Genomic DNA, 23417 nt, shown 5'->3' with positions numbered 1-23417 from the left:
GGCTAAAGGAAGGGTGTGGTGTGCGGTTATTTATGAATGCATCGTTATGGTGTCGGCGAAGCCGGGGAATTCCCGGAAGCAATTTGCTCGGTCGCTCACCAAAAGCAACCCCTCCTTCCTTCCTTCTTCCTGCACCCTCCCCTTTTGCATCCCTCCCGAGGGGGAAACGAATTCAATATTTTCTTTTCGATCGTATCGCTGCCGCTGGTGCGGTGGTAGAAGGGGCGGCGGTTCTTAAATTATCATAAACTTATCAGCCGGCCACCATAACAACCTTGCTGCCTGGCGCCTTCCCTCCTCCCCACAACCGTAAATGACCATCCCTCTCCCGCCACAAAACACATTAAGCGCCCGGGTCCAAGATTTAGTGGATCGTTTCGGAGCAGCGAAGGTGGAGGTGGAGTTTACGAGCACCCTTCACCACCTTGGGCCTCCCCCCTTCCGTGCCCGAAACCGAATCATCGTCTACTTACCATTGACGATGCCGGCAATTAATCGGTCAATCGGTTGTCATTAGCGATAAAGACCGGCTCGCGCTCGGTCTTCGAAAAACGATGGATTTTCTGATGGTTGCTGCTACCGGTCGGTTGCGTTTCCCGTGCTGTTACAACGCTGGTGGTACCGCGAGGGGGCTGAATTTGGTGCCGTTTGGAACGTCCGCTTGCTTGTTGCTCGTTTCGCACCGTCGTATCGAATGGCCGCCGAACACGAATTTCAATTTCCTCGGAATCACGCGCGCGCCACGGATTCACTTTGATGTTTGTGGTTCGACGTCTCGCTGGAACTGGGTTCGGGTTGTTACTTTTTCACTTTCGACGCAGGCGACGTCTTGACGTCCAGTGAGAGATTGCTGTGATGTGTAGCGAAGCATAAAATATTCGCTTTCGAGAACAGCCTTCCAAAGGACCCAACGATGGTTGCAGCAGGAACGTTCCTGAAGGGTGTTCCGCTTTCCGATTGACATCCGATCGGACTTCAAAGGTAATTATACTCCTGAAGTCGTGTTCAAGAGAGAGAGAGAGAGGTAGAGCGTGTGAAATGGATCCATATTTTCGGACAAGATTTCGACCATAACGGAGCTTCAGCTCCCCGTTTCTTCATCCCCCTCCTTTATTATGGGAATGCTAAACGGGTTGCTTTAATGATTTCATTTCAAGTTCCGATCCATTTGGGAGGACGATTAGACAGAAGCGCCCCCGGAATCGTGTCGCTTGTCTATTGCTCTGCATTCTTATTAATACCGGGCACCGGCATGTGGAATGTGATGGCTCGGTGACGGGGCGGACAGTTGCGAAGAAGAACAGTTTTCATGTTAAAACCATCACCGCTACTGCTGTTGCTGTTGCTGATGCGGATGTAAGCTATTTCCATAGAATTTTATGCTGCATCACTTCCGAGCATCTTTCTCTGTCTCTCGTCGTGCCCAGCTTTTGGGGGAAGAACTTTAATAAAATTAAAAATGAATTTCATCTTCCATCGTCCGGAGAGCGTGGTCGTGGTGTTCACATGGCGAGCGTCTGAGCGCGTCCGGTGCTCTGCCGCGTCTCCAAATCGTCACCAGGGGGCTAACCAAGGGGGCCTTCTCTCCAGGCCGCCGCCAAACCCACCCCAGGCAGGCAGGCTGGTTGGAAACCAATTTCTTTTTATGACCCAGAGGCCACTGTTAGCAGCCGCCGGAGCCGGAGTCCATTCCGGTTTGCCGCTGTTCTAATCGTACCCCAAGCAAATCTCAAATTTTATGTCCCAACGAGTCTTCTCGAGAGTGTTCTCCTTCTCTGGCTGGGTGGTAGCCTTGGGCCGGTGTGGGTCAGGCCGTTTTACGCAACGCAACGCAACGCAACTCTCTCTCTTATGCTCTTTCCCGTTTCCGATTTCTCTTCTTGCAGGTGACAGGCATCGTGGGACGTGCCGATGTGTTGGCCTGTATCTTCTTCCTCATTTCGCTGCTCGTCTACCACGGGTAAGTAGCAAACACACACCCACATACGGGCAACAACACACCAAAATTTAGCTGATAAGAACATTACAGATGCACACACGCACGCAACGCGATCCCTAATGGATGGAGTGTCTCGAGTCGAGCTGAGGGTTCTGACCCTGTCACGTTGTTAATCTGTTCCATGTGTTCGCGTGCGCGTGTGTGTGTGTGTGATGGCCTGAAGGCTATCCTTTCCTAAGATAAAGTAAGTGAGGGAGACACCACACTCAACTCGATGAGTTGTTTGCCGAGTGAAACACCCGAAACTGGCGGCTGTCCTCACTGATGAGTTACAGACACTGAAGAGTAGTAGTAGTAGTAGTAGTAGCGAAAGCGGAGCGCCAAAGCGAAATCATAAACGTTCAATTTACGAAATGAATCCCAAAAGGCCGCCTCCGACGATGCCACGGCTCGTCCGGGCTTTCAGCTGAGCGCTAAACCACCAACACAACGCCATGCCGTGACCGCAATATCGGTTCGTTCGTTCGTTCGAAGAAGAAGAAGAGAAGAGAAGAAGCATCCTAGGCCCCAACGGGAATCGAAACTTTTCCTCGTGAATCGTCGCCGGTACGGAACGGAACGGAACGGAACTAATCTAACCGTTACTGGCCAGTGGCTTCGCGTCCCCGGTCTTCAGTTGAGTGTCCCCCCGAGTGCGTATGTCAAAAAGGGTGGTCAAGCATAAATAGTACCGGGCACGGGGAACGACCGCACGACAGCAGCAGCAGCACGGTCCGGGTTGAAGCTCGGTTGAACACACTTCACGTCAGCATGCCAAGGAAACGGTTTGGGAAGTTTTGGATTAATGAACGAACCGACGGAACGATTCGGTGGATCCGCCAGTGGACGCCCGGGGGTGAGGTGTTGAAAGTTTTCCAACACTATTGCCACAGGACGGCGAGAGAAGGGCAGGCAGAATAAGATGGAAAGGGTTGAATAAGAGCGCACGGGATACAAAGTTGCGTCCGGAGGGTGTAAAGTGGGCAGTTCACGGACTGGGAACGGGAGGGTTTCTGAGCATAAATTGTGTGGCGTTACTGTGGGAGGGAATTTAACTGAATGCAGAGCTAGATTGTAAAAAAAAAACAAAAAAGAGTTTTTTATAGTTCAGTTCTCTCCCTCTATCTATCGCTGGTTTGTTTTCTCTCTCACTGTATTGTGAAGCACAGGAGTAGCAAGCAGTTCTGACACTCGAGATTAACAATGAAGTGAAAGATGACTGTCACCGTAGTAGGCTGTAGTAATTGAAATGCTGCTCAAAACAAGCAAAGGGATATTAAAACAAGTTTTCTTAAAATTAAAATTTTATTTTAATATTTTTAAATACTTATTATGGGAATTGTAAAAAAAATCGCTCTAAAGTTTGTAGTTACTACGTAACGAATATTAGAAGTTTGAAGTAATTTCGACCAGGTTAGTCAAACTACAACAACTAAACATATGACTACCTTAGTTTTATATCCGTCCTTTGATAATGCTTTCTCCGATTTTAAGGAATATTTCAAATTCTCCTAACGATAGAACTCTTTATCTTTGGAAGGAATCAAATGAGAGACCTATTTTTTTAAGACTTTCTTTAGAGCCAACTAGCTTAATAGTCAATCACAAAACTAGAAATACTCAATAGGAGACATTTCGTTTCCGGTTCTTTCCAATTCATTCTGGTTCCCTATTTAGCGATCTGTCGTTGAGTTTTGTCATGCTAAAAAAAATCGTTTATTACGCTTCTCATACAATTCTCGTAATTTTAAGGCCAAAGATTGTCCATCATTTGTTCTTTTCAGATGCCTTCAATGATATGTGTTTATCACTTAATGCATACAAATTGCACTGCGCTAGATGCCCATTTAATTGAAATACTGAAAGGAAGTATTACAAATTAGTGTCATCTCGGCAAAAATTAAATCACCTTCAATGTCTGTTTAAATTCTATCCAACTCAGTCTGCCATTTCGCTTACTTGATTTAATTTAGAATTGATCCACAGCTACGTCACGAAGCAGGTTTAACTAAGCATTTCGTTTACATAATAATCTTCTTGAAATAAAGTTCCTCTTCGTATCGGATGAGTTTCATGATCAACTTAACATATGTTTAAATTTGATAAATGATATTAGATTATTAAATAAACAAGTTTCACCAACTACAAGCAAATGCTGGACAGGAACACGATATACCTTATCCCATTACGGTGAAACTAACATTTCTTATCCAGTTTTATAAAAGCTGGCATCTCGGATGTGCCACGATGGCCATTTGGCCAGCAAGTCACGACCAACAACCTGGTCCAAAATGTTCACATAGACTTGCTTGGTGAACATAAAAAAAAGAATTCCAAATTTCATTTCTTGAAACTCCACCATCACCGGACGGATGGCGACGTGACGACGTCCTGTGGTCCATCTCGGTTGCCTCCCTTAGCCGTTGACCACCGCTGCCGGCCGAAACTAGTGGATGAAACTTTTATGCGGTAAAAGGAACCGAAAATAGTCGTAGCAAAGGCCAGACGCACACACACACACACACACACACACACACACAGCCACACACACCGACACACAATCATCCGCATCCCCGCTCGGGACCAGGTTACGCCAATTGGAGGCAATTAGTTTTGATGGTCGAGGTCGTGCTCCACGCCACGGACTCTCGGACTCCCAAGGAAAGTAGGAACCCCCTCCTCCCTACCCCCCACCCCTCCCCGAGCCCATGAGTTTCATCCAGTAAACATTCATCATCCATTTATTGCGAGCAAACTTTGCAAAAGCCGGAGGCTAGTTTTTAGAGGCCAGTTCCCCCTACCTCCTTCTAACCTTTTGCCTTCCTTTCTCTTCTTCTACCCACTTCCGGCCGACCATAATCCGGCGAAGGACCGACCTCCGCACCCCCACCCCTTGGCACTAATAGAGGGCACTCAATTCATACGCATTTAGCATAATTACTCCATTTGTCTCAAGCCCGAAAAAGGGGTTACCGAAAGTTCCGTTCCGAGTTCCGTCGTGGTCGTGGCCAGGGCAGTGGGAGTTAGGGTGGGGTAAGTGGCTTGAATAATGGATATAATGTTTCCTCCTTCTCCTTCTTTTCTTCTCAGGATTCTTTTCACACCGCACCGGTGCTCAGTGCTTCTTTCATCGTTACCGTGGGCGAGGGGAGGGGATCGGTCCGTCAGGTGGGGTTGGTCAGGACGCTTTGATCTAAATGGTTCCGACTAAAGGCCAACCATCAACTGTTGATTATCCTGTTGGCTGAAGCTCCGTTTTTTGCTCCGATTTAACTGTGTTTAGTGAGCATTTGGTGAGCAGCACTTCGGGCTACAATTACTCACAAACGAAATGGGGTTTGATTCGTTCGAATGCACCGTTCGAGTAGGAGTTGAAATAGAAGTGACCTGGAGGCCGGTTCGAAAGTCAATCAAATGTAAATGGCGAAAAAAAAAAGTTGATGGAATAAAAGGAAACGCTCAACTCCATGTTTTATGTTGACCATCCCGGCGCCAAGTACTGCGTTGGCGTTCACTTCACCCGATGGTACGGTATGTTTATGCTTCCCTGTTTTATGCAACCCAGAAACAACGAGTCTAGTCGAGCTCCTTTTTTACGGTTCTAATTAAAAGGAGCAGCACTATGATGCTTTTCAGCTTCACTAAGCGCGCAGGAACGCCGGTACACACCGGACCGGTGACCTGGCGCAAAATGGCGCAAAAAGACAAAAGACAAACAACAACAACGAACGAACGAAGACACTGACAGTCAGGGGGCGAGAGCGCTGAGCAGTAGCTGAGAACCCGGGAAGGGAATGTGGTGTATGTTTTTGGTTCTTAAGGACCCGGTGCGCCCCGGTGTTCCACTACGAAAACAATCTGCATCTCGTCTACAAAACACACACACACCCAGACACAGCTGCTGCTGCTGCTGCTGCTGCTGCTGCTGCTGCTGCTGCTGCTGCTGCTGCTGCTACCAAGACACCTTTTCTACGACGGCGTCAATGCTGCAGCTGCTGTGGTGTTGTTGCTTGTTGCCCTCGGTGCTTGGCCCTCGATTGCTCATTCCCGTCGGCGGCTTCTCTTTTCTTGCCACTTGCCCGTGGCCGCTTTTAAAAGGTTCCGGGACCGACGGACGGACGCCACTGTACGGTATGGTTCACGGAAAGTTTTCGTTACTTTCCTTCCTCATCGCCATCGTCGTCCTTGTCGTCGTCGTTGCTGCTGTTGTTGTTGTTGAACATTTTTCTTGTAACCTCCGGGCGATCCAGCGGGTGGAAGTTGAAAGTTTCCGGCTCTCCTGGACCTCCTCAGGCCCAAGGCTAAGAAGTCCCGGATGCCGGAGCCCGATTTTGCATTTCATCCAAGACCCAAGAAGTCGAAGTCGAAGCAGAAAGTTGCATCCCGCATCCCGCAACGGGCATGGGCATGGGCAAGGGCCGGATGAGCGCTACTTACCGCAAATGATAATGCACATTCATGCCGCCGTCCTGCTCCGCAAGTCCCTTCGATGTTCCGGGTGGCATTCGAGAAGTAAATGAAACGAACGATTGTCTCGTCGCATTCGCTATTGGCGGAGGGGGGATGGAATTTTCATTCTTCCGAAACAAAGGCGAAAGACAAAAACCATTCCAAGGCTCGCAAGTAATTGGTGGACCGGTACGGGGTGTTGAGGCAAGCAGGGCAGACAATGTTGCTGCTGCTAGTGGTGGTGGTTAAGGAGTGTAAGCCGCTTTTTCACGGATTACAACGATGTCTTTTCTGCCCGAGGAAACTCTGACATTGCTGCTGCTGCTGCTGCCTCTGTGCTCGTTAGTTTAATTTTTGTTTGTGGGCGAAGCAAGCTACTCCGCCATTTTCCAGAAAGTTCGAAACCGTTCCTTCGTACCTCCTCCTTCGTCATCATCTTCCATCGTCAGCTTTTCGTCTTTCCACCTCGACGACGACCGATCTCTTTTGTACTGGAAGTAATGAACTGGCAGTGGGCCCGACTCTGGTGTCGTTGTGTGTCTCTGTGTGCTTGTGTAGGTGTGTGTGTCATGCCGGACGTGGTGGTGATGGTGGATGGCTTTTTGCTGCATCATGCTAATTATTATCGGCAGCATCACCATCACCATCACCATCATCTTCGTCATGATCATCATTGAGTTTTAAATCAAAAACTTAATACAATAGCAATCAAGCAGTGCGGTGCAGAATGCCGTGGTCGTGGTGACTCGTTACGGCTGCATTTACATACCGCGGTGACTCATCCCTGGGCACCGCATCTTCCCCATTCGGTTGGGTCCGAAAGTCATCTGCAACTTGTCTTCGAATTCAAAGTACCTTATTAAGTGACGGCGATGGGGGGTTTTGTGCGAAAGTTGTACCATTCCCAGGATGCCATGGAGCGGGAATATTGTTGCTTTCGAATGCTAATGTGAGTAGTTTTGTTGTTTTGTTTCTCTTCGATGGAACGGAAAAAGAGAGACTTACAGCAAAAGTATTTGCCGGGAAGAGTTGATTTGATGATATGCGTCTTTTCGCAGTTTTTCTGTTCTGCTGGAGCAAAGTACTTCCAACCAGTTGGAGGAGTTTTCATTTTTTGTGTGCAAATGAGAGGCACTCGAAAGCGTTGCGATGTCTGTCATCAGTTTCAAAACTTGCCGAGTGCAGGGAGGGTAGGCAGAATGGTGCGATGGTGGTCTTAAGATGATAGCTAATTTTTTGTTAGTAACAGATACTCAAAAACTGATAGATGAATTGTAAAAAATTTATTTGATATTCGATCATTCCGTGCTCCATGCTGTACTCAGTTACTATTCACTTTATTAAGCAGTATTCAAATAAATTAACAATTTGGCAGAAAAAAATACATTAGATAATTAAAATGAACATGAAAATAATATGCAAAAAAATGAATAGCAAGTAGCAAGACTAGGCGAAAATAATCAACCTATTAAAAGTATCGAGATGCTCTTCAAATGAGGAAAAATGGCGATGCACATGAATTACAGTGCTTGAATAGAAATATCAGTATAGTAGATTTTACAGGAATGTCAGGAATTTTCTGCGGTTCAGGTTCGTTTGATCAACTCGGGCGTCGGCAACGCATTCCCTAACGACTACTACGAATGTTGACAGTCCTATTCATAGTCACATCAAAGCGCAATTCAATCCATCCAAGCGGATATTCATTCCATCTGTAACTACAATTGCGTTCTCTATAACTTGTGAGCGTTATGAATGATTTCAATAAATTGTATTTGCCCTTTACTATTAATTAACTGTCACATGATAGGAATTTCCGGAAGTTGTCCTGAAAAGCACTCCGAAGCAGAAAACAGTACGCAATGAATATCGTTTGGCAAATCATTCTGAAAATCTACTAATTACGAGGCATTTTTCCATAAATGAGTCGTATGATAAACACCATATTTTTCAGGTTAAATTGATCTCCGCATTTTAATAACGCCAGTTTGATGGAAATTTAATTGCTTTCGCAGAAGTGTAATTGTGCGCAAATAAATTTGCGCATCAAACAGCGCATTACATAAACGTTTTCCGAGCAGCGCTCAACAGTTTAATCAACGATCGCGGTAGTGTGTGGTTGGTGTTATTTTATTTGTTTTAAAACATAAAATACGCAGAAACATCGGTGTTTAATTACTTCTATTTTGGTCGGAAATGTTTGCAGCAAAATGAATAACACATTCATTGGAAATGGAAGACAGCTACTGCCGGTTGGTAATGAGCGATGCTTTCATTAACTTCTATTCGAGTGGTTGCATGGTTCGATTTTCTACAATTTTGTTGTATTCCCTTTAAGTAATTAAAACTCGAAACAGACTTATTCCATTCTTCGATAGAGCTTTTATAGCATTTGATCGAATTATTGACGTCGGTCAGAGAACGAAAAAAAGGTTGAAAAGACGTTCCACCGTCAACGTCACCATCATTCAAAACCGTCACTCGCTAGCCGTCGAAAGTGCATCTAATTCAATCCAATACTCTGGCTCGTCCCACACAAAACCTAGCAGAGCATTAATCGTCAATTTGTTCCCTTCTCCTGTCGATTCCAGACGCTGCAACGAACCGGACATGGGTTCACTCTGGCTGAGCATCGTGCTGGGCGGGCTGAGCATGCTGGCCAAGGAGACGGGCATCACCGTGTTTCTGCTGAACGTCGGCTACGACGCGTACCGCAATTGGCCAGCCCTGAAACGGAGCCTTCTCGATAAACGCTGGAGCGAAGAGACGCATCAGTTCGGGAGGCGCGTCTCGCGTGTCCTCCTCTCGCTCGGTGTCCTGCTGGCCGTGCGCCTTGCACTGTTGCAGGGCTCTCTGCCACGGTTCTCACACCAGGACAACCCCACCGCCTTCCATCCGAACCTCTACGTCCGGTAAGTGGCGAAGGCTCGCCTCAAATTGCAAACCGCTATTCGATACGATTCTGATTCCGATTCCGATGCCAATTCCGATCTTCTATTCCGTTTCCGCCGTGGGCCGCAGGTTGCTGACGTTCTGCTATCTGGCCGCCTTCAACTGGTGGCTACTGCTGTGCCCATCGACGCTCAGCCACGACTGGCAGATGGGCTCGATACCGCTCGTGACGACGCTCAGCGATCCGCGGAACCTCCTAACGCTCCTCACGTTCGCCGCGGCTCTCGCCTTCACCTATCGGGGGTTGGCCGATACGGAGGTAATTAAAACATCAATTATTTAAACCATAGCCCGTTCTGTCTGTTTTCCTCCCCGCTCCTTCATCCGATCCGGAACCTCAAATGCGTCCCGAAGGATGATAACAATCTCCTACCAGGCGCATCATGTTAGATGTTTCGATTTTCCACATTCCAACAATCACTTGCACAAAACGGAGTGAAGCAAAAAAGAAAAGCAAAAAAGCAAATATCGAAACATCATCTCTCGATAGCCTCGATTGCTGCTGCTGCTGCTACCGGCGTTGATTCAACACCGGTCGCTCGTCGGTTTATATTGGAAAATCGGATGCACACTCACGATGTGAACGCGTGCATATTTGCTAACGCTTTTGCGGCGTCGAATTTCCAGCCCCTGCTCTCATTCTCTCCTCTTTTCTTGTGCTTCTTATTGGTTTTCCCTTCCCTTTCGTTGCACTCACATTGCCATGATGGCACATGTACATCGATTGCAGTAGCACCAACGGGCCAAGAGGCGCATCACACCGAATCGTGGCGAATTGCAATCAACTGTGCAAATATTGTATCCGCACACCACGCGCCATGATGCACCACCCACCCCCCGGAGGGGATGATGTGCGGTTTGCAAAGACAGCACACAACACAGCCGGTCTACTTATGCGCACCCAAACCAATCGAACTACAATGGTGCGGCGACAGGGGAAAAGCGTGAAACAGCAGCGCAACATCAGAAAAAATCGAGCCAAAAAAGGGAAAAATGCTGAAAATCCCCAAAATCCCTCCGCACATTCCACGTTCATTCCTTTATTTTTTGGGTAAAGTTGTGCATCATCGCTCGTCGCTGTCGTCGTCGTTTTCGGCGTCGACGGACGTCCGCATGTTGATTGATGTAAAGCATCGATTATTTATTGATCAAACCGGCAGAAGCTGCTTATTGACGTTAATTGTCCACATCGTGAGCAGGCGAGCTGGCGCGCTCGGGCTCGTGATCCGCCCGCTGAGTGCTATCCGCCAACGCTCCAACACTCCAACGTCACTTCGTTGATTTCTCATTTGTTTCGTCGCTTTTCCAGCAGCACGCTTTTTTTTTGTTGGGGAGTTTTCTGCCAATCGGGAATCGGAAAATGGACAGGGAATACATTGTTTACACCCCCCTCCCTCCCTATTCACTCACACCCTTCATTGCTCATCCCGCACAGCACACAGGATGATGTCGTTGTCCGGAAATGTTGTTCTCCAAATGTAAGCGTGAAGCCGTTTTTTTTTTGCTTGTTGCGATCGGAATGTGCGGTTTGGGACATTAAAGCGACAAATGGGCGCGTGGTCGGGAGAATGAAGTGTACTACGCTCCCGGGAAACAGCAAATTATCCGGTCCATACCCGTCTTCCTGCTCGCCATTCCAATTTGTGGTGCATTCCGCTGTACCGTTGTATTTATAACGAATATGTATTGAATTTTACCGAAATGGACGCTCGAGGACAGGGGGTGATGGTTTCTGGTCTGGTCGCTCTTTTGTAGCGGTTTTAATTGAATTTGTCGCCAGGTGGCAGAGCTGACAGATGTGCATTACATTCTCTCGCCCATTTGCAACAGTTGCCGTTGCATGATGATGTTGTTGATGATGATGTTAAGGCCTTAATCCATATCGCTGGTCGGTCCATCCGCATCCTGTTTGATGTGGTTTCCCTTGAATTCTTTTTCCATTTTCACTTGCTACAAACACTCGTGAGCTGTACTGTTAACTGTCAAGCAGCGTACACTCGTTGCTCGTTTACAAGACCTGCTTGGTTACTCGCGAATAACACTCAAGCTACTATCGATTCGGTTCGAAGCGATTAGTTACGCGAAAGATTGCGTTGAATTACAGAACCTCCTTCTACTACTTCTCTTCTCGTCTGCTTCACTCAACACATCGTACACTGAAGCTTGTTGACACTCCGCTCGCATTTCTCATGCAGGAGACAGAAGCCATAAAGACGCGCACGCGGAAAGCGGAAGCGTGAATCCCGATAACGAGGTTTGCGGAAATGGGTGCCGGTGGCAAAGGAGGGTGGTGGCGGCACCGATCCACAGAAATTGATTCTGCGTTCCTCGTGGCAGTGCCATCCATTTTGCGAAGTGGCGCCCCGAATTCAATTCCCACATTTCTCTGTGTGCCGCAGAAGCATAAGCGCGTGACGTACCACATCCACTCAGCTCATTAGAACAAATGGGCTTCATTTCCCAATCACTCACTCCCTAATGCGCTGCCCGAGCTATCGATAGCACCACCATTCGAGCAGAACCAGATGATGGGAAGAAAAATCGGGATGGCGGCAAAACAAAACATTAAATGAAGATCGCTTCGCCGTTCGTGGAGTGCATGGGAAAAACGGGGGAGGTGATGGCGTGACGGCGTCTCCCTTTCACGTCCGGTCGCTTCCGGTATTTTCGTTGATTTATCTCTCTGTCGTTTTTTGGGCGGCGGCCTTTGGCTGAGATTCGCCACCGACTGACGACGACGACGATGGCGATGGCGATGATGACGACGACGACCCCCGACCAGCAATCAGTGTTTCCCTGGATGGTTGTTCTTGTCCTCGGGATCTGCTGGGATCGGTTCATCTAATTTCCTTTCTGCTAACTCGCGACCATGACACGAACCGTATCGCTTACCGTCGTGGTTTGCCGACTACGGGTCAGAAGACCACTTCGTCGTACACCACGACCATCACCATCGGCATCAGCATCATCAGCATCATCATCATCGCCACCTTGCCTTGGGTGGTGCTGCCATTTCGAAACAGAAACCACGGTTCACGGTGGATCCCGCATCATCTACCAAACACGCGATGCTGTATGCGTGTGTGCGTGGCTCTTCTTCTTCCCCTGGATATCATCGCAGCATACTCGCTACTCGCCCTCTAATGTCTTCACCAGCGACACCGATTTAGCGCGTTTGAGTGTTCTTCTCGCTCGCTGTATTCGGTGGCACTGTGGGATCGAATGATGTCCATCGAATGGTCAGAAAGATGCACGCAATGCGCGCTTCCATTCCATGTGAAGCATAGAGCATGTGTAGTGCTACCGCTTTGTGGTGTTTATTCGATCTGCAGTTCGATATTTGCATCGTTCGCATCCAAACACCGTCGCTAAACGTAACTTCAATTCATCCCCAACTCCTGTCATGTGCCGTCGCGAGGAAGTTGGCAATTTTGAGAGAACAACGGGCACACCCTAACCCCCTCTCTCGGAGTCTCGGAGCACCGCCTAGTGCTATGGCAGTGCTGGTGCAGCCCCACATATTGACCGAAACGTCTGTCACCGATCTGGTTGAGGCATATCGTTCCGTCGCCGACAGGCCTTCGACTATGTGTTATCAATCAATCAAGCATCCTTCCAGTCGTCGACGTCGACGGATGCTGCTGGTGTTCGGGCGTGCTGCTGCTTCGGTGTACGAGCGAACGACAGGCTACCTCTCCCCGCTCGGTCCTAGTTAGTATTATTGTTATTTGCGGCCATGTTGATTGATGGGCCGAGAGCGAACCATACCAACCCCGTGCCCACACACACACACACGCCCGGAGAGGATCACTTTTCCGAGTGGAGGTACCCTCACCCCGCCTCCTTGGGTTTCTTCTCCTCTCCTTGGGTATGTGGCAGAAGTAAATTGATAAGTGAATTAGATAAATGACGTTTTATGTAACTTTCACTCTTTCACTCACCATCACCATCACCACCAACACCACCCCCGGGGTTTCTGGTTGCAATTCCTTGTTGTTGTTGTTGTTGTTGCTGTGTGTAGCGTTACCGCTTCTATGCCTGTGTGCGTGTGTGTGTTACGGGTTGGTGAAACATGCTTCGTGTTACAGCGTGCGAACGCAATAAATTTTCGGCAAACTTGACACTGAGCCTATGCTTACCGAAACCCTACGACCCCCCCCCCCCCTCCTCCCCTTTTCCTCTACCACTTGGCAACTCGCTTCGCGGAAACGGGTAGCAAATCTGGGACCCGGCAAGCGTATGCCATTGATTGACAGCATCAGGTTGTATTTGGCTTTAGCGCGCGCCGCGACGACGACGGCGATGACGACGACGGCGACGACGACGGCCGTCGCCAATGCGCGGATGCTAAGGAAACGCAACGGTCGGAAAGCTCGTCGTGCTGTTGTGTTGTGAGGATTTGCGGAGGCTATAAATTGTTGTTGTTCACTCTCGCGCGCGCTAGATGGGTGATCAACGGATGTATGATCACCGATGAGAAACCGCCACCGCCGTCACCGCCACCGCCACCACCACCACCACCACCGTTGCTTGGTTGTCAGCACCGATTGGGCTGTCGAAGAGTCGAGGTTATCGAGTGTGGTCCGGGGCAATGAGGCGGAGGTAGAGGTGGCCACGTGCGACGTGTGAGAATCATGACAGCCGAAGATAAATGATGTTCGGGGACGGGTTTTTCGGGGTGAGGGGGGGCTTCGGGGCTTTGGTGCTCCGTGACCAAAATCTGGAAGCTTGCTGGTGGGCGTCGTTTTTGTGCCGGAATGCTACTACGGACTCGCAACTAATGCTACGCTGTAGCAGCAGCAGCAGCAGCAGTAGTAGAGTTGACGCAGCACGCGACGCAGGTGGATCACGGTGGATAACCTTTGTTGACACCTGGTTGGCAGCTGGTAAACGCTTCAATAAAGTTCAACCTACGACCTAGGAAGGCTGTCTAGGGGCTGGTGGTGCGAGCTGATGGCTTGTTCGTGGATTGCGTTACAGCTGTTGTCGCAACGCTGCTAGCGGTCCTGGTGTTAATTCTCTTCGCGTGACATTTACATCATCCTTAGTGGTGATGAGCTTCGTGAGAAAGCAGCATATACGAGATTTTATTTTGAATTTACTGGAAATGAGTGGAGCAGAACGAAGAGTTGCTTGCATAAAAGAGAAGAGGAACAAGACTAAATTATTGTGCTTTTCAAATCAATTAATGTCTTGCCTGGTCTTAACTTGAGGACAAAAGGTTTTCATTCAAATTAATGGGCTCTTGAAAATCTTCTTGACAGTGAAAAAGCAAGAGCAAATGATCAAGTCAGCAATCTGTTCCTTACAGAGTAATTTGATCTCGTCTGCCTTGCTAATGTTTCGTTTTAGTGAACGATTAATGCAATAAAGCAGGGAAGTCTTAAATGTTGATCAAAATTGGATCAAAAAAATAAAATACTATTGAAAACCGTTAAGAAGTATATTTTTTTCTTTCGCTACCTGCACTTTGAGCTTTAGCATCGAATCCATCGAACAAAAGACCATGCGCCTCCATCAAGCACCAAGCGCCACCATGAACCTCGTTCATTATTCGATTACGTTGATTTTTTGTTTGTGAAAAGTGTCCTCTATCCTTATCATAGTCATTGACATGTTCTATTAAAAACAGAATTTAAACACACATTGTTTAGAGGAGTGAGTAGTGGAGCTCATACTGAATTAACAACGCTACGTTTATAACAAACAAACGCATGTTTTCGCATTGTTATGTTACCTTTTAAAAGTGTTTTTATTGCAAACCATTTCAAAGAAATAAGATTCCATCCATCGCAAACAAAATGTCATGTCCTGGCTGCTCTCTTCTGATATCAATTGCCAATTTGCAGCCAAATTTCGGTTCTCAATTCAGTTAACTATTTAAACGGCAAACACTATCCTCCCTGACACACCTCCCGACACTCATTGTTCCCATCGCAAAGCTCGCACACATCCCGGCGCTCCACCTCATACGTCTTTACGGCGTTCTTTTCTGAAATGGCACCGCAATAAGGGAAATCGATTATTCAAAGGTGTCAATCGTAGCAAACAGCGTCTCTTCGCCTTACCTGGTTCATAGTAATCATGCACGATGACGTACGCTGGCCGATTGAGTGCGACACGCGTACGCCGATACGCCGTCACCGCGAAACAATTCCTCTCGGTGCCCATATTGTCGTAATACAGCACCACGGACGTACCACCAAAGCGAATCTCTACGTTCTGCCGGAAAAATAAGTCACAGAAATCAGAAACTCATTCATCCCTTAGAAATGGCGACTTACTCACCCTTATCGGATTGACGGAGGTGGTCGCACTGAGTGGGCTCTTCTCCGCCACGTACCCACTCGGGAAGTTCACCTCCACCAGCACCATGTTCGAGCGTTCGTTCGTCAACTTCGGTTTGTAGCTGGTGCACACGTCCAGCACCAGCTTCGTCTCGGTCGAACCCGAATCCCGTTTGGTCACATCCAGCACGAACTGATTGGCAAACTTGCTCAGCTCCATCGCGTACTGATAGGACACCTGCAGCAATCCAAATCCCGTACCCTGCACATGAAACTCCAGTTTGTTGGTCGCATCCGTGAACTCATCGTAGCTCATCTGCTCGAGATCACCGGACGAGACGCGAAACTCACGGCGCCGTTGCGGATAAACCAACTGGATCGAGTAATCGTTCCGTGCCGGTGCCACCTTTTCCGCCATCTTGCACAGGGCCTTCAAACCAACGAAGGTGTCTTGGGTCCGTGGGAAGCTTCCCGTTTCGTACCGTTGACCAACCAGCCAGCGCATGATCGGTACACCATCGAGGTAACGTTCGGCCAGTACGTACGATAACAGTGCGTACGCCGTCGTCTCGATACCGTTCGCTGCCCTTGCCCAATACCGCTCGGTTCCGTTACTTTTCGTAGTACTCAGCCCGGTCAGTCGATCCAATGTCTCGAACCGCAGTGGATGGCTTGCCAACCAGAGTGCGTACGTGGCGATGGAGAGATCGTACGCATCGGTAACCCTCGGTACTGCCTCCGTCACGTACTGCATCCCCTTTTCAATCACCTTCGGATGGTTACGGGCGGCTTCGGGATTCTCCAGGAAAGCAATCAACACGTACGCCGTCAGCGCAATACCATCGCGCAGTCCACCCTGCATATCGCGATGATACATTGCACCAGCGGCATCGAACCGTCCCGAGGCGTGCTGCTTCGTGGCGAGCCAATCGAACGCCTGCCGTACAATCGATGGTTCCACGTCGGCTATGTACTTCGAGGCGATCTTCATTGAACTACCGACGAAGGCGGTCAAAAAAACACCACCTCCTGAGGCAGACCACAACCCAAACGAACCATCCGGTTGCCGGAACCGGAGCTGGTTCTGATGACCGACTCGCAGCAACTCCGTCGCACGACTGATCAGATGTGTCTCGCTGGATCCGATCGCCGTCAGGTAGTCGAGCACGAGGATGTTTGGGACGTAGCGGACCATGTTCTGTTCACCACAACCACTCGGTACGCTCAGCAGATTGCCAAGGTTCTTCAGCACGGAGGTTAGCAGATTTGCTAAAAAACAAAAACACGGGATGACGTCATGATTTGACACTCTTGGGGAGGGCGCACGTCCTATACTTACGCACGAGCGTGAACTCGATCCGGCGCGATCGCTCATCCGCCTGCTTGTCAATGTCCAGTACGACCGCGAACGTCTGATTGGCGTAGTTCGAGTGCGAGAAGAACCGCGATACATGGCGACGTTGGATCAAACTTTCCGGTACGACGCGGATCACCTTCTCCAGTTCATCCTGTACCTCTATGGTGCTACAGACGGCCTTGATGCGCACGACCATCTCACCGATGGCCCGTGCCTTCACCAGAAACGTGACCGGCACTCCAACGTTCGCTGGAACGGTTACTGTTTTGGTGAGACTTTGCGCTGAGGAAGATCGAAAGGGGAAGAAGAAGCAACGTTATCTGAATTGCTGATCGGCGAGGAACATCCAATGCGCACCTGTTACCGGTTGACCAACGATCTCCGTACGATTGTCCCCGGTGTAGAGCGTCACTTGAGCCGTCTGAACGGTTGACAGTTGACTGAAGAGACTAAACTGAAGGACGACCGCTTCACCACGCTTGATCGAGTACGGCAGACTGTCGACGATGTAGAACTGCTGGACGGTGATAAACTGAAGCGGTTGCTCGATAATGCCGAGTCCGTAGACGGGATCGAGGGAGAAACCGGTCAGCTGCCAGGCCGTCGTTGTGTCCGGGACCGTCTGTGCAAGCTCCGTCGATCCCGCGGCTGGCATGGTGATCGTCTTCCAGAGGAACGATTCAACGAAGTTGCTCCGGTAGGAGATGGTAGAGGATTTTCCTTTCGCTTTACTGACTGGCTTTCCTTCGCGGCCAGTCTTTGTGTTGCCTGTCGCGGACAAATGGAAACCAGAAATACTTTCATTGAGGTGATTTCGAAGGAAAAGTCACGTCCACTGCTTACCACTGTCAAAGGAAACTCCATCCAGCGTTTGTACGATCAGACCGAAGCGCTGCAAGTAGATTGAAGACCATTAATGTTTCGAACGTCGTTCCGTGCATCGCGGAATTACCTGAAATAGATCGAAACTGTTGTCATCGATCGCGTGGAAACCAGCGAGCACGGCGAGCGCATCTTTCCAGAACAGATCGTGCTGTTGGCCGAACTGAAGCAAGCTTTTGTCGTACGCGGCCAACGCGACATACGACCCAGCAAGGCCCGTCATCCGAAGCCGTAACTCCTGGCCCGGTTTCAGCACCGTTTTGTCTAGCTTCATCGTGAACTACGACAAGGAAGAAAATGCGAAGGAACATTAATTAAAGACTTAGAAGCCTAGAGGTCCACTACAATACTTACATTGTTGCGAAGTGCCTGGTAATCAAGCTCGACGAAGTCATACAGCACCACCTGGCTTGCGGTGACGATGGTTGCTACGATCACCGTGGATTTGGGTAGCATCCGATCGGATGGTTTCAGCTGGAGACGATGCGAGACCAAACCTTTGCCTAGCGGTACGTACCCCGAGTCGATGATGCTACCCCTCGACAGCACGTAGTACAGATAGAAGGTCGTCCCTTTCGAGCACGTCACCAGCAGCGATATGTCGCTGTGTAGCTTTAAACTGCAGCCAAAATGGTTGAGTTTCATCAAAAGGGTCAAGGACATGACAACGTTGCAGAGCGAGAACTTACGGAGTTTCCATAGCAACCTTCAGCATAGCTTCGCCGCCATATTGGGCTGCATCTATCGTTTCCTCCAGCAGATGGTTACCGTCGATCAGGGCCTGAAATCAACTGTTAAAAGACTGGCACACCAAGCTATACAGCTGAGGATGACACTTACCTCTACGATGATATATTCCGTGGAATTGCTCGTCGGCAGCATCAGCTTAATGACGCCGGCGGAATCCGTGGTGTAACGCTTATCGAACGGTTCCTTCAGTCCATCTACAATAACATTAACCGTGACGTCACGAACCGGCCGGCCATCTTGCTGTACGACCTTCAGCGAACACGCGTACGAGGTTCCCTGTCGAAAGGTTGGCGTCTCCTTCTGCAGCTCCACACGATACTGATGTTTGTAGACGGTAATGTAACGTTGCTTCGAAATGGTTCGATCTGCAAGATGGAAAATCCAAGAAAATACAAGAACACTTGTTCGGTAACCCCCTTAGTAGAGTCTTACTTGTGAGCTGCTCGGTGAAGGTAACATTCACACGCACACCCTGACGGCCATCCTCGGCGATCAGCAGCTCCGATTGAAAGGGCAGCTGCACCACGGCGCTTCCAATGAGCTGCACCGTGCGGCTTTGATCCAAGATGTCATCCTCGAGGTAGACCTCAACGCGGGCCGTCCCTTGCACCGGTAGCCCGACATTGTACCGCGCCGTTACCGTTAGGTTCAAGCCCTGATGAACTTCCAGTGGTATCGTGGCCGGCTGGACATCCACATCGAACGATGTCAGCACGTACTCTTGCACCGCAAACGACTTGCTCGCCAGCACACGCTGACCTTCGTTAGAGGCGACGTTGATACTATAATCACCGAGTAGCGGTGTGGTCGCGATAGTGAGTTGGTTTGCAAACACTCCTCCCTGTAGCCGGGCAGTAGGCCAACGGCGAATCACATTCCCATTTGGATCCTCTACCGTGACGCGAACGCTATCAGTCGTCGTCGTCGTCGTCGACGCAGCCGGTCGCAGCTCACTGTCTAGCACGATCGCACGGAACTGAACCATATCGCCCGGTTTGTAGACGGGCTGGCTAAGTTGGATCAGGCCGGTTAGGGTGTTGCTTTTCAGCTCCAGGTCCGTCTCACGATGATAACGGAAGCCTTGCCGGCCGTCGACAATCAGCTTGTAGCTGCTGCTCTGCGCCAGCTGGTCTGGGAGCTGAGAAGAGAAGATGAATCAGGGAGAGGCATTTGTGGAGATCGAGGTTGGTCTTACACGCAATTCGATCACTGCATTAGCGTTCTTCTTAACAGTGGTTAGTTTGGTGAGATTCAGCGAAGGTTTACCAGCACCAACATCGATGCCTTCCATGCGAACACTTAGCTGAATGTTTTCGTTGCTGCCAAAATGGCTGATCACGACCGTGTAGTTCTGCTGGGGACGAATCACTTTCGGTGCGACCAACAGCAAGCTGCAATAGCACAAAGGAATAGCCAGATTTTGTGACTCTCCGCTTTGCAGAGAGGGAAGTTTGCACAACTTACCTGCAACACTGGCCGATTAGTGCAATTAAAAGCAACCAGGGAATCAGATAGTAGCGATACATGTTGCTGGAGATGGACACTCTCTCAAAGCAGCACCGATCCGTTGAGCTGCTTCGTAGGAACTGAACAGTGCATTCGACTTTGACTAACAACTGGCGGGCGTAACGGAAGGTGGTTCCCCGGATGAAGTGAAAACAAAAACAAAAATAAAAAAACGCATCGCATCGCAGCTGATAAGCCAAAAATCCCCGGCTAGGCGCCAGGACCACACTGACCGCGACATGCACAGGATGCTTTTTACTCGGTTGCTGCCATTTGATAAGATCAGCATACAAGCATACACATGGGATGGTTTCCGCTGGATGAACCAGACGATAAGGAGCCAACCACGCGAACATCGTCGCCTATGCCTCTGATAAGCAAGTACCAATGGGATGAGAGTGAGCGCGCGCCGAGGAGCTCAGGGCCGTAGCCTAGGTCGTCGCAATGTACAAGTCGCAATCAAATTAATTAATTACTCGCGATGATTAACAAGCAAACAAACACGGTGCGGATCGGGGAGGGGGGAAAAAACCTGACACCGGGCATCGAATTCATTATCAGCGGCGCCTGTTACAGTTACGATCCATTGGCGATTGAGCGCGGCGGCGCGCGTCTTATGATGCCTGCCTTCCACCAAGTGCTACATCTCGCACGTTAGTGTTCGCTGATATGAGCTTACACATGAGCACGAGCGCGTGTCAGCACAACAGAAAGCGGCCTTATCAGCGCTAATGAGTTGTTGATGAATGAATGAATGCATGAATGGTATTACTCCCTCCCCCGGGGGTTACTTGGGATCAAATGGCCAGAGGGTATCGGTATGCGTGCACTGCGGGAGTGTGCCAGCCTCTCGTGATTGTTTATGGAAGATCAATTACCGTTTGCGGTGATTGCATTCGTTTGCGAGCGGTTGTGAACGTCAACAAAACGGTGCCTTGCGGGTGTTAGGTAGAAGGTATCACATGACATCGAACTTTCGTCAAAACAAACAGACAGCTCGGCGATCGAATGATTGATACCTGCCTGCTATGCTATGTTGTGGCTTTTTCGAAACGCGGAACGAAGCATAACATACTTGGTCTTTTCAAAGGAGAAAGCGCGAACGAGGCACAAACTCCTCGGACTGGTTTGTTTATATTTTTGCTTAAAGTTCTCCGGTGCGATGGTAATTATCTTGTGTTTGCTTTCGTTTCAAATAGTTTAAACAAACATACGGCTCGTCTGTTTTTCTGTATGTTAAAAAAGTGGTTCAAATGTGTTAATGCATTTCTCGTTTTATCGGACGCTTTGCATAACGAATGAAGCATTTCCCTTACCATTATATTTCTCTTTTCTCAGGCGAGTGGTCTATGTGTAAAGATGCCGTTTTTTTTCATTCACTGTTCTCTTGTTAGTTAACATTGCAATCAATGGTCACTAGACGAAGTTAGACGGTTAGTTAAACATGATCCAACTAATGAACACTTGCCATCAGATTGAACTACATGTAGCTGTATCATTGTTACTGAAAGTTAAACATCGACGAGCATGAAAGCTTTCATACTATCCCTTCCCTTTTGCGTTGTGACGCCGTTCCAAGAATCATAACAATTGGAAAATGTAGACCTCGCTGGCCGCATAACCATTACTTCGGCCCTATAATGAAGCTTTTGATGTACCGAACCCTCGCATTCCGTCTCACTCCCGCCAGTGAAAGTAACTTGTCCTCGAAAGCGGTACAAAGAGACGATGTCTGGAATCCGGGGAACACCACCGGGGAGATGAGAGCGAGAAAGAAAACACATTGGTATGGGGGGTAGGGGAGAAGCTATTACGCCAAGTAATGGCAGCAGACGTAACGAGGTGCCGACAGACGACCGACTCTCCGAAGGGCAGCAACAAAAAAAAAAAAAACAAAATGCCACAATCTGCTGCTGCTGCCGCTACTGTTTGGTTAGTGGTTTGCTCCACCGGAATAGAACATGACTATGATCATGACTACTACCACGTACACATCGAGAGGGGAGGTGTACCAATGCGTAAAAATGGCTTCTGTCAGCACTCGTCCTGCACGTAATTCAATTGAATGTCCATCAGCCTTCCACGGGTGCCGGTCGCCGGACAGAGAAGAACGCAACACCGCAGCGCCCAGGACCGTCTATACTATTATCAGCCGGCAATGGGCGAATGGGGTCAGTGCTTGGTAACTAAATAAACAGCTTCATTCTTCTGCGAAAGCAACTGGAAAGGATTTCTTCTGCCTGGACGTCGTCCGGGTTGGTCGGTCGCCGTTGGTCGGAATAGAAATAATCAAAATTTCATTTAGTTGTCTTGCGGTGCGCCCCCTTTGATCTGACAAGCGCGTTGGGCAAAAGCATAAGGATGACTTCGTTACGGCTAGTGGTGGTGGTGGCCGAGCATGGTGGTGGCTACTACTTTTGCCTCACTGCTGACCACACAAAGACACACACTCACATGTGCTAACCACCGGGCACGTATCTGATGTGTGTACAACACGAACGAATCTCTGCTCCAAAGCAATACTAGAGAACATGGCGGCGCAGATAAAACATCCAAACCGACGGCCGGCGTACCGCGTCCGGAGAGCGAAAAGCAAAAGTGAAAGTCTTATCTTTCAATCACATAAAAACACTCGAATCATTGGCCGCCCTCCACCCCACCCCGGGTTATGGGTCGTTCCCGGCTCTCTTCATGACGAGAGGCCGGCACCGGCGGCGTGCCATGGTGGCAAATCGGGTAACCGTGGCCACCGGCTTCCCGGGAACTAATAAAGTGCATGGCAGTACAATGTTCGGTCACCAATAAATATTGCTCTCGAAATACGCGTTCAGCTCGCGTTCGGTCTTTTTGGTCTCTGCGTAACGCACTGTACATGCCGTAGGTGCTGGTGGTCCAGGGAGAGAAGAAAGGAAAGAGGAAAAGATGGACAAAGGGCCCGGGGTGTTCTGTTGGGTTTCTTTTTTCCGCTTTCTCTCATTCGATCGATTGGGGTGTTGTTGGTGGTGGCTGGTGGTGGCGGCGGCTGCAAAGAGAGCTGTTCAAGTGAATCGAAAGCCTTGTTCGCCCAGCCCAGTGAGGATGGGATCGATTCAATTTGTTCCGGGCACTCGTTGTCCGATGGTCTAGCCGTAGAAGTGCGCCTTTGCTCTCAAGTACCGTCCCGGCCGATCCGACGGCAATACCATAAATAGGCGAAATGAAATTAGTCCAACCGGCGTCCAAGGGGGCTTGTACGAGAGAGAGAGAGAGCACGTGT

At 49.2% G+C, this 23417-nt stretch overlaps 1 protein-coding gene across 1 annotated transcript in view; it reads left to right on the top strand.

The window, feature by feature from the left end:
• The window catches only part of LOC125954062 (protein O-mannosyl-transferase TMTC1-like), a 73458-nt gene that overhangs the window by 30297 nt on the left and 19744 nt on the right, over positions 1-23417 (top strand). The window contains exons 3-5 of the mRNA XM_049684052.1: positions 1887-1960; positions 9019-9339; positions 9449-9638. Of these exons, the coding sequence (XP_049540009.1) occupies positions 1887-1960; positions 9019-9339; positions 9449-9638 (585 nt within the window). The remainder of the gene's footprint in view (positions 1-1886; positions 1961-9018; positions 9340-9448; positions 9639-23417) is intronic.

The sequence above is a fragment of the Anopheles darlingi genome, chromosome 3 (assembly GCF_943734745.1).
Source record: "Anopheles darlingi chromosome 3, idAnoDarlMG_H_01, whole genome shotgun sequence".
In the NCBI taxonomy this organism is placed as follows: domain Eukaryota; kingdom Metazoa; phylum Arthropoda; class Insecta; order Diptera; family Culicidae; genus Anopheles; species Anopheles darlingi.
The sequence above is the reverse complement of the archived record's forward strand: the minus strand, read 5'-3'. Positions and strand labels throughout refer to the sequence as shown.